This window comes from Perca fluviatilis, chromosome 7 (genome assembly GCF_010015445.1).
Source record: "Perca fluviatilis chromosome 7, GENO_Pfluv_1.0, whole genome shotgun sequence".
Lineage (NCBI taxonomy): Eukaryota > Metazoa > Chordata > Actinopteri > Perciformes > Percidae > Perca > Perca fluviatilis.
Window position 1 is genome coordinate 29642275 of NC_053118.1, and position 12477 is coordinate 29654751.

General features: G+C 41.5%; 1 protein-coding gene across 1 annotated transcript in view; it reads right to left on the reverse strand.

Moving 5' to 3' along the window:
• Positions 1–3791: 3791 nt before the first annotated feature.
• mtmr11 (myotubularin related protein 11) overlaps positions 3792–12477 on the reverse strand; it is a 37003-nt gene continuing 28317 nt past the window's right edge. The window contains exons 13-17 of the mRNA XM_039806388.1: positions 11641–11813; positions 11252–11422; positions 10699–10917; positions 9675–9992; positions 3792–6036 (exon numbers count right to left, since the gene is read on the reverse strand). Coding sequence (XP_039662322.1) covers positions 5584–6036; positions 9675–9992; positions 10699–10917; positions 11252–11422; positions 11641–11813 — 1334 coding nt within the window. The 3' untranslated portion in view covers positions 3792–5583. The remainder of the gene's footprint in view (positions 6037–9674; positions 9993–10698; positions 10918–11251; positions 11423–11640; positions 11814–12477) is intronic.

The following is a 12477-nucleotide window of genomic DNA, read 5'->3' on the forward strand; positions in this document are numbered from 1 at the left end:
CAATTTTCCCTTTTAAATAGATATCTGGATCACCGACCTACACTTAAACCCAGAGGTGTCGGTGACATTATTCTTGTAATTTTTAGTTAAGGTGATACTGGCACAAAAAAAAACTTAACTCTTTATTTCTAAACCTCAGCAGTATTTTGAGGCCGTTTCAGTCTCCTGCTCCGCTTTGATCTCATTGGTATGGAAGAAGATTAGGGCCTCATGTGAAACAATGTATTGAGTTCTGAGAAAAAAAGTCAGAATTCTGAAAATAAAGTCAGAATTCAGACTTTTTTTCCTCAGCACTCGATACATTGTTGCACCATTAAGTGTCTTTCTCAGAATTCTGACTTTAAACTCGGAAGTCAAATACATTTTTTGGGTTTTCAAATGTGGCCCAAATCCTCTTCCGTACCATCGGAGAGGTCCGGTGCGTGTCTCTCTGATTGATGCAAATGAAACAGCTGTGGGCTGTTCAGCTGCGCCTCTCTGCGGCCACCCTGTGATACTGCTGCTGCTGCTGAGCAGGAGAAGAAGGTGGGGAGGAGGAAGAGGAGGGGAGGAGGAAAAGGAGAGACAAGACGAGAGAAACCATCGACTCAAACACAAACGAGAGTATAGCGCTTTGTTTATCTCCATTCAGATGCCTGCAGAATGATGATGATGATGATGATGATGATGATGATGACGGCACATCCTCTTTAATTCGCATATTTAAACACATAGCAGGATCCTTTTTGTTGTCTTGTCCTGAATGTAAATACAGCAGCGACTCAGTGGTGTCGTGTTTTCTTTAAAAAAAGAAAAAAAAAATGACGCTCGCCAGAAATCAGCTTGATGAAATTTGGATTTTACCATGAGAAGAAGCGGCATGGATCTGCTGTGGAGGATCCTAGCAGCTCTCAGCTTCGACTGCTTTAAAGATTCATCGTCGTCAAAGTGAGTGGAGATTGTTCAGCCTGTATTTCACCGCATTTCATCTCAAATTGCTATAATGTTTGCAGAATATTCCTGAATGTGCGTCTGTGGCCATCCGAAATGAATATAGGGCAACTTAACCTGTTTTCCGATCTCCTGTGAATCTACCTGTTTTATTTTTCTCTCCTAATTGCTTGTATATTTTGAAAGTCACCACTCTGGATAATCCTTAATTGTGTAACCCTCGCTGCAAACGCCCAACGCGTGTTGTCTGGGATTGCGAGGGCAGATTTCATGTGTGACATGATTAAATGTCAGACCAGGCTGTGACAAATCAGGCAGAAATAGATTTTTTTTTTTTATTTATTTTTTTTTTTTAAGAGGAAATATCTTCTTCCACTTCACAGTTGTTATGACAACAGGTTTTCATGAGTCACTTGCTCTCATTTGATCCAGCTTTGCCTCACTGAAGGCCAGTTTATGTTACACAACTTAACAGTGAATCTGAAATCTCATAAAGCCATTTCAAATGCGTCCATGAATGTTAACATCAGAGGGAGACTGAGGGCTATATCTACTTACATTTTAAGAACGTGTCTAATTTGGCTTCAGACAATGAGGTTCATTTGCTATAATTATCCACTGCACCTATTAATGAGCTCCAACAGCCTGAGTCCAAGTCTGACACAGAACATACGGTCTCAATCTAAAGACAGCAGACACACCTCCGCACTTTAAATGATGGAGTATTTCCCAAGCCCCACCCTAACTGAGATCACTTCAGGTCTTGTTTTACCAGTTATTTTTTCCCTGGAACAAATCGGTTCACCAACATTACATTGGTGTTAGTGTGCACCGGAAAAGCCTGATCCCAGCGTGTTCCCATGATCTCGTGTTTTTAAGGTTTGGTTTAGAGTGTCAGATGATTGGATCATTTTAAGTATTTTTTTTTTCTTTCAAACAAAGATGTCAAACATTCTCTAGTTCCAGCTTCTCTAATTTGAGGAATTGCTACTTTTCTGTTATATTACTGTAAATTGAATATATTGGACAAAACAAGAATCTGAAGAGTCAGCTTGGACTTTAATGGACATTGGTCACTATTCTCTGGCACTTTATAGAAACGATGACTCGACTAATCAAGAACATAACTGGCAGGTTAATCAATATAATTAGTTGTAGCCCGATTTTGGCTTGTTTGCTTAGATTTCAAGCAAATCTGCTTTAATGAAGAGCTACATGGAGCAAAGTTATACTATAAAACAGTGCTGAAATGATTAGTCGATTCATTTTGTACATTTTTTGTCCAGTAAAAATGTGATTTGCTTATTTTTTCCCTGTTATATTTAATTGCAAATAAAAAAAAAACATGTTTTAATAGGCTGAAAAGTGAATCGATAAAAAAGTCAAACTATTCCTTTAAAGAATTGTGACCAAGATATGCAGTGAAACTAAGTATTTTCCTTAATTAGTAATCCGTCAAATAACTTTTGATTTATTGTTTGAAAAGTGCCCATCAGAATCTCTCAGGGCCACTTGTGAGGTCTTTAAATCTTGTAGTATATAATAGTCTTGTATTGTCTGACCAACAGTCCAAAACTCAAAGATAGTCAATATACAATGATATTAAAAGCAGAGAGAAAAGCAGAAAATGCTCCCATTTGAGAAGCTGGAACCAGCTGATGTTTGCCTTTTCTTGCTTGAGAAATGACCAATAAAACAATTAATCGATTAACCATTTTTTTCTTCTTTCATTTAGTTGACTAATCATTTCAGCTCTGCAGTGTGATTGTGACTTATTTGCTGTTCACATCCTGACTGTCCCTCTCAGGTCTCCCACCAAGCAGAGCTCCAGCCAGGCCGGCAGCCTGGAGAGCAGCTCCCTGACCGGCTCTCTGTCGCTGGGCCCCGACCTGCCACACTGTCAGTGCTGCATCTCCTACGAGGCCCGCCTGAAGCGCCTCTCCTGCGGACACCTCTACTGCGACCCCTGCTGCGACCAGATCGTCAACCTGGCCTTCGAAGATATCGAGGGCCTGTCCGACTACCCTTGCCCCATGTGCAAGTCCATCCGGCAGCTGGGAGGCCTCGGCCCGTCCTCCTCCGGCTACTTCTACGGGCCTGATGGCATCCTGCAGCAGGAGCAGTGTACGGGGAAGGAGCACGGCAATCGCTGGGGGTAAAGTTGAAGCACGAGATGAATGTAGGGTCTCTTCTGATGTCGGACTCAAATCTTTTGCTTTCTTCAGCTGCGAGCTGGTTGGTTTTAAAAGCACTGCCGTTAAAGCTATGTGGTGACATGGACTGCAGCTAACGGCCGTCCTGTTTTATTCTGTCGTCTGTGTTCATCAGGTGAAACGTGAGAATGCATGAGACTAACATCCATTGGTTCAAAGTGCCAAAATGCATCTCGGTACATGGTGGAAAACCTGCATGGCATCGTAACAATTGCGGAAGAGAGGTCTCTTACATTTCGGTTTGTGTGGTGAAACGTAACACAAAGAAAAACACCTCCATTCATATTTTTAAAAGCCTGCAGGTTTTCGGCCTACTTCTGTATAAAAACACTGATTAGTCGAAACACTGGTTTTCATTCTACTGAACATGTTTTAACTGGAGAGACCGAACCGGAGCTTTACATGACTTAACTGTGCAGTAGATATTTTGTATTCAACATTTCCTGTCAGGCGAGTTTTTACTTTGTACATTACCTGTGAAAGTATTGAGCATTTTGCACATGATTCTCAAATTGTTTAATTCTAACTATACATATCATGCCAAGCAGTTGGATTTTAAATGACATGTACAGTGCCATGCTACTTTTTAAGTGTTCCAGATCATATGTAAATATTTATTTTGTTAAAAAATAAAGTTTGTGAGCGGTGTATGACAATTTACTTTTATTTTTGTGGCACGGATTATGAACACAGTTGAGTTTATGAACTAATAACACTTTATTTATCAGGATCCAAACATGCTGTAACAAAAAATATGTACATCTGGCAAATTTAAGTGATGTTCGTACCAAAAACATTAAATTATACAACGATACAGACCAGAACAGCTGTAGCAGTAGATCAAATTGGATTTTCCATGTGACAGGACAAAGACGACCTTATGTTTTTTTTCCATGGAAGGCAAGCGAATGCATTGGCATCACACCTGGAAAGCTCTGAAATTGTAGCTATCGATGTGTCCTGCTATTGATGAATATTTACAACAATTTAATAATTCATAGTGCTATCATGTGAGGTACCTTTTGCCATGAGGGAAGGTCGGCATCAGTCATACATCTGACTGTTCTCCTGCCTAAAATAAAATTTTGAAAAAAAAAAAAAAATGCTTTTACAAATACATAACAATTTCATCTGTCCGTGGAAATGATGCCAGTGCATCTACTTGACACCCACATCATGCGAACAACAACCTGTTTGGATTTAAAGGCGCAGGACCAGTCAGACACTTCCAAGTCCTTGACCTAAATGCTGGCTGCATACTAATACACCTCCAGGCAGGAAAATAAAGAGAAGTAAACAGAAAGGAGAAAAAAGCTTCCCTTTGCTTCCAACACTGGTACCTTTTTTAAAAAGGTACAGCAATCAAAAGGCAGAATAATTGTTCTGTTGGTGTTTTTTGAATTACACCATCAAGAGAAACTCTCAAAATAATACTAACTTTGGTCAGAAACAATTCATAATTCACACTTATCTACATGTATGATATCAAAAAATTGACCGGTAATGGTCGAAGATATTTGGAAAAAAAAAGGTTTAGATAATATTTTATAACTAAAGCCCTGAAATCATGTCAGTCATGCAGGAGCTGAACTATACTGCAATAATATGCAGTGACTTAAGCCACATAACTGAATATAACTGAATATAGGCCTCTCGCTGCTCCCAAGCATGCAAGTGGAGAGATATGATTAGAGCAGTACCAAAATAGCTTCATGCCCTAAATTCCACATTAGTCACAGCGCCTGCAAAAATTGTGGTTTAAAAAAAAAATAAAATAAAAAAATGAATCATTGTCCAAACAATATTATATTATTCTATTTGAAGCTGCGATACAAAAACTAAGAAATGAACATTTTGCACATTAGCATGACATAATAAAGATCTAAAATAGCTAGTTGTCAAAAAAAATCTTCTGGAGACAAGTAGTCAAGTTAGATCCAGTGAAAACCAAATGTGTCCATTCACTGCAATGTGTCCTGTCAAAGTGCCCTTAAGAACCGCCCTATCACACTATTATCTATGACCCATTTTGGATAAGAAGCTAAAAATGGAAACTACAAGCTTTCGGTCTTTCTTGAAGGGTGACGTGACATGACAGCTTCTACTGCATTTTAAGATACTGCAAGATGTGCCTATGAAGCTCTGTTGTTATACATTGTTAAGCATCTTCTTCACCTTGTCCTTTTTGTCTTAGATATATTTCATTGGTGGAATATTGAATACTACAATTTCTTTTCTTTTTTTTTTTTTTTAAATCACCTGTCAAAAAAGGTTTTTCTATCAAATACTGTTTGACATGAAACATGCATCTTGGTCTCCCTTACTACTGTACATGATACCAGTGAAGGATAAGTCAGTTTCATATTGTGCAGACAGATGATTTGGTTATAGTACCCGGTCGTAGATCATATATGAGAACAGTAAAGACAAGGACCAGACCTCAGGAAGATATCGAGGACCCGTTGTTCTTAGGCAGCTTGGCGTTATTGGGTGCTGGGTAATAGCGCTGGTCAGGGCGGGCCTCTGCTACTGAAGAGTGGCCAAACAGGAAGGTGTGTTTGTTGCTGCCGCCATTGTCTTTGTGGCCGGGCCTGGACGGTGGAGCCGAGGCGGGCGGAGCGCCCTTGGAGGTCTGGTGGTTGGTGGAGGTAGGAGGGGGCGCCGCCCTGGCCATCGTCGCGCTCTGAGGCCTTGACGCTGGGAAGAGGAAGGTGCCATTGTTGGTGTTTTGGTTCAGGTTGGTGTCGGTCCGCCGGGGCTCGGCCATCATGCTGGGCGGCTTTAGAGCCGTGCTGGTGGACACTTGTGCTAGCTTGTCTTTGAGCTGCTGCACCTCCCGGGCCAGCCGCTCCACAGGGTGGGGGTGGTTTGCAGAGATAGGGTGGGAGAACGCCTGAGGATGGAAGGCGACATGGTTCATTTTTCTCACACTAGGTAGTCACTAACTTAACATCTTCAACGGCATCGCACCCACCAGAGGGGTCCTAAGAATGATCTCTGAAGTCTTCATTAAAGAATAAGTCTGATGATATTCAGTTTTTTCTTATTATTATTGTTAACAAATCCCATGAAAACAAATGCACCATTTACTGTTGTTTGAGTAACATTTGTCAAACCCTACAGTGCCCAGTTCTTTTAGAAAACATATTTTGTCTTTTTAATAGAAAAATGAGACTATATACAGTGACCTGATTTTGAAGACTAACGCCTTCGGTTGGGACAAATACGCTTCGGGCTGAAAGCCACAGACAGGGTAGGGAAGTCGTAAAGTATTGAGAGATGGACTAACACATTGTTGAGTTTGTGGACAACAAAAAAATACATTTCAAACATTGTTATATCAACATTACAAGGTACACGTTTATCAGGTACACCTGTACAATCTAATGCAACCCAATCGTACAGCCCTGCAACAAATTCTGCCTCCTACTTACTCCTAAGATTTCAATATTCCCTTTTTGTTGACACTGTAAAGCCACCTACACATGATCTGCAGTGAAACCGCTCTGCGCTGGCTGTGCCGTTGTTCTCCTATAGGGAAAGCAAGGCACACCTCTCCAAATTGCCACCAAGCGCTGCCCTCAAAGTTGAAATTATTTAAACTTTGACCTTGTTGCTGCGGACCTTTCCAAGCGAAACCAATGAGATAACAGCTGTATGTGATATAGCCAGAAGTGATGACGACGTATACCTGCGCTATGCTTTGCCTCTAAAGTGCCTGCACTATGCTCTGTGGCCTACCTGGCAGTGCGTGAAGAGTTCATTTCAGGCAGCTTTAGGGAGGTGTATAGTAATGTTTGATGCTGTTAGTTAGTGGCTATGTTGTGCCGAAATGCATTATACATAAGAGTTGTTAAGACTTTGATACAACTGTGAAAAAGAAAGATAAGTCCCAACAACAACCATATTAAACGAGACTTAAGATGGGTTCTTGCTCCAGTTCTCTGGGTAATGAAACTTGTAACTGGTGTTTTGTTGTAGTGACTTCTGAATGAATAGATATATTGGGTCAATGCCGCTAAGAATTTACGAAAAGGGATTTTGTCAGCCTGGGGGTGGGGGACTTTAATGGTGTGTGGAATTGTAGAGGAAACACAAAAATTTCCCAGAAAAACATAATTTACTCTAATCTCTCTACACTGTTAACCTGAGTTGGTGTTTTAGCGGTAAGTTTGACTTGTTCCTCTACAGCTCCCTTAAAACAGAATAAATGACTGCACCTACTCACACAGCCCTTAGTCTCGCTTTGCCAGACCCTCCTCCACAGCGCTGCGGAGGAGGGTCTGGCTAGTCCACACTGCATTCCGGGAAGGGAGAAAAATGTGCGGTGGTTTATTATTTCTTTAAACCAATCACAATCGTCAAATAGCCTCAGGAAGGAACTTGTTTTGATTGAACGTGTGTAGGTTCAAAAGTTGTTTTAGTCGTGCAACAGAGAATTCTAATTGGACAGATAGTCTAGCTAGCTGTCTGCATTTACCCTGGAGAGATCTGAGGAACAGTTAACCACAGTCCTCATAAATCCACCGGAGTTTAAAATTCCAACACAAACGAAACGGAAGGTAACGGATTTCCTGCTGAAAAGAGTGCAACGGTGCAATCCCGGAAGTGGAACATCATGGATATAGACTACACAGCCCTCGGCTATTCCTAACATCACCATGGGGACACTGATAGACGCGCTGTTGCACAGACATCACAAAGGCTGTACCATGTCCATAATGGGAGTTTGTCACTCAACAACTCAAACTAATCTACACATCAAAGAGACAACGTCATCTCTTGAACAAGCAGTCATGATGTGAGAGGATGCAACGCAGCAGATGCTTGGAACCTTTGTGTAGGATGTCACCCACTTGATAAACCAAATGACAAATCGGCACTTCCTGTAGACACTCAACCCTGCATTATGTAAATTAGACAACCGATGAGGAGTGCTGCTTATCTGATGGTTCTGTATATTTATACATATTTGAAATATATATTTGACTTTGAATGCATGCCTGAAAAATCTACTCACATTATAGTGTAGATACTAAATGTCAAATAGCGTTTTGTGTTTGTGGTTCGCCACTTACAAACTCTGATTTTGTTGAAGCACCAAATAATCAGCCCAAATCCAAACATTTCCTCCAAGCTTGCTTTTAAAGTTTTAAAAGCTCTGCTGTGAGTCGTCAAAATAATCTACATTGAGCTGGGAGGAAATTTGTGAATTCAGGAGGCTGTAACAATCTCCTCTCGACTCTTAAACTTTAAAATGCAGCAGTGGAGTTTCAAATACGGATATGTCAACAAGTTGAACGGTATAGCTCTCTGATGTGTGTTTTTAATGGGTCGTACAACAATGGAGTTCTGTGGCACAGAGGCATTGGCTACAGCAGAATATCATTGTTGGGTTTTAGTCTCCTCAGGAGAATTTAGGATAATGATAAAAAGATCAAATAAGACCAGCCTCAACCTTTAAGTCAGTTGTTCCAAACCATGCTGACTTGTGACCCCTTTAAACAAAGCAATGTCTATTTGCGGCCCCTCATCACAGATAACGGCCTAAGTGTGGACACTTCAACTAAGGGGTGTTTTTTCCATCTTAGATTAGAGGACTTAAGAGGTAAGGAAAAATAGAGACAAAAAAAAAAAAAAAAAAAATATATATATATATATATATATATATATACACACACAGTATATTGCGTAACAGCAGAACAGTATATAATATAAATATATATAATATAAAAGTAAACACATTTTGTTTTCAAGATTTAGTTGAGACATACAGTATATGAAGTTACGATTCTGATTCACTATCATTCTTATTTAAGTATTCCATACCACCTAGGGGTGCAAGCTATATCGACTCAATATCGTTATCGCAATATCACGTTGCGCAATATTATATCTAGGGGTGCAAGATATATCGACTCAATATAGTTAGCGCAATATATCATTTATTTTGTGGAGCGCTGCGTCCCGTCCACTGGCTGTGTGGCTTAGTTGTGCTCGATTTAGAGCCCGCTTGAAACGCTTTAATGATTCATTGGCCAGTTACCGTGCCACTTGCACATGTTAGTGCACGTCAGTGAACGGGTCCACTACGTCACAAACCCTAAGTAGCGTACCACGTGTGTGCTAATTTCGACAGAGTGACCGTGTAAGTGAAGAAATAGATAGACAACAAAACGGAACGCATCAGAGAAGCGAAAGAAAAGTTGTGTCCTGTCCTCTTTATTTATTTATTTTCTACTGTACAACCAGTAAAACATGTCCTGTTCTGTAGACATGATCCTTATTTATTTATTCATGTTGTACCAATATGACAGTCTGTTGAAATATACCTTGTGTTGTAAGAAAACTTGTTTAATTTGTTATGAATCTATTTTGATGCGTTTTCCCGTAACTTTTGTAATTTGACATATGTTTAAAAATATCAAAATTAATATCGATATCGCAATATTCATAATCGATATCGCAATATCACATTATATCGCAATATCGTGCAACCCTAAAACCACCTATGAAACACTTCCATCATACCTGTGCATGGAGCGCCCCCCGGAGGTAGCACTCCCTCCACAGGCCCATGCAGGGCCCCATGAGGAGAGGCAGTAAGGGCTCAAAGGGGTCAAGTGGTCCTTGAGGTGCGGAGGTGGAAGTGAGGCCTTGGGGAAACTCAGCCAGGGCCCACGCTTTCAGCAGCCTCTCCAGGCCAGGCACATTCTCAGAGGACGGCGCCCTGCGATGGCTCTTCTTGTAAACGCCTGAAGTGCCGCTGCGCCAGGGAAGCAGGTTAGCAGGACAGGAGAAGGTGCCTCGAGAGAGGAGGAAGACTGAGCCGGGGATGGTGTCAGTCAGCTGCTGGGCAGGAAAAGATACTGTCAGTCAACGTTTCAAGTTGCAGACTCCTGCAAAAGTAACCTAACAATTGAATTGTCATTCACAGTAGTAGTGTACTGTGGGTATGTGTAAAGAGTGTAAAGAGTATGTACTGTAGATACCTATTTTTAAATAATTACCAAAATCTCGTATTTCACTGATCTGCACTTCTCTAACCAGAGAAGAGCAAGAAATCAGTGATGGTCAGTGGGAACAGCATTATGTTCAGCCTGTTCCCAAGGAGTCGATTTGATTTGGATGCATGTTTTATGGCTGCCACAAGAGGGTGCAGTGGCCTGTTGCAAATACTATGTCAGCTCCATAAGGAGATTAGACAATTTCCCAATAACAAATTCTGTAACAGCCCCTCATGTTCTCTGGTACTGATAACCCATTACTATGTACTGACTTAAGTTTCTACCTTTATTCATCACTGAAGATTGTCTGTTGAAAACAATGTATTGCTTTCTAGCAATATCACAGTAAGCCTCCAAACTGACATCTGCATATGCACACAATTGATAGGATCTGTAACTACTGAAATTATCCATTTTGAGTCAAAAGCTGCAAAGAAATTAACATCCCAACATGGGTTTGCTTTCTGATGTCAGCCACTGTTACACCCAGAGCTCCCACCATGGCCACTAGAGGGTGTGTTGCATCATGAAAGAGTTGGCAGCCCTACCCTGTGCGTGTCTGGGTTGGTGTTGAGGTTTCCATTGAGCAGCGGCTGGAGAGGAGGGATTGGGGGGACGGGTTGGGTGAAGCGGTCTCGTCTATGCTTGCTGTACTGCAGCGACCAGTCCCACACCGAGGGTAGAGGAGGGTCAGAGGGATCTGAGGAAGAATCCGGATGAAGCACGTCTCTCCAGCCATTGACTGGTGTGTAGGACTGCCCGATGTTCTGGGTAGAGTAGGATATACATTTCATTGGTCTATGTTCATGCCAACTTTTCTTTCTATGCACCTTTGTGCACCAATATTCTAATATATTATATAGGGTACCCGCTGAAATCATTTAGGTGCTTTGTCTAAGTCCGTTTTAATAAAACAAAAACAGGTATAGTAAAACAGAGCGTATCACATAGATCCAGAAATATCTTTATAATATATAGATGCAGCAAATGATATTGTGATGACTTTAAAATGTGATAAAATGTCGCTGTCTAAGGCTCTATTATAAAGATGACAGAAACAGAGTTGCCAAAATACCAAAGCCCCTCTCAAGTGTCCAGTACCTGGGAGCGTTTGCATCTCTCTCGCTGGCAGTTGGCCAGGAAGCTGGAGAAGAGTGGCAGGTGGATGCTGTCATGCAAGGCCAACAGGAAGTCATCTGTCAGCTGGAAGCGAGAGGGATACTGGGACAAGAGCTGCCAAACACAGTCAAGAAAGAGCAGGAAGACTGGAGCCTGCAGGGACAGAGGGAAGGGGAAGTTAGTTAATATGTAAGTAAGTGAACTTTATTTCTTTATCTTTAGCGTCTTTCAAAAATCAGAGTTACAAGGTGCTTCACAGGTCCACATAACACTGGTGAAATAAAAAAATATAAAAGATAAATTAAACTATGTATAATTCTATGGTTGCATAGTTTAACTTGCGATTGTCACTGTCCAATGAGAGCTCTCACCTCCTCCTTGTCGTTGTCGCGGTGGTAGTTGATGCGGCTGTAGAAGCGGTGGCCTGCCATCACCCACTCCTTCTGCACCAGGCTCTGGAAACCTTGCTGGGTCCGACAGTGGGGGTCACACATCACCTGCACCAGGCTGGACACCACACAGGCCATGTCCCGGTCATCCGCCTCTGTAAGTTCAAAACAGTGGGAAACACTATTAGCTGTTATTTTTACATCAACCTGCTGGAGATGTGGCAATGCCTGCCGTTTACAGTGTCTGGTTGTTCTGGCTCGACTATAGACCATCTGACACCGCTACTGTTTCTAATTTTAGAGCACCACTAGGGGGACACACAATCCTTTCATTTACAACCACCATTTCATTCTGCTCTTATTCCTCTTAAGAATTGTGCTTAACAATTGAGAGAGGGAAAGAGAGTAATAGACGAAGAAAACATCGATTAGATAGACCTGCAGATAAAAATATGATGATGATGATGATGATGATGATGATGATGAATACAAAGACCCAGTGTCAGACACAACAAGAGAAAAAAGGGAGAGGCATTCTGAGAGACAAAGGTATCTTGGGCTAGTGTAGCCCAAGTGAGTCATTTCTGCAGTTGGATATTTACGGCTGATCCAGCAGCCAGACACAGATCTGCTGCATCAGGGAGACTTAGAGCACGACTGATATATGAACTTCTTAGCTAAACAGGCGTTGTAAAAGCCAGCCTGATGTTAAGTCACTTGCAGCTGCAGAGTGGCTGAGAAAGTCAAACACCAGTAGCAAGTTGTAAACATCCTTAGCTGAAAACGGCCATTGTTTGAGTAAGCAGTGTTGAGTCTGTC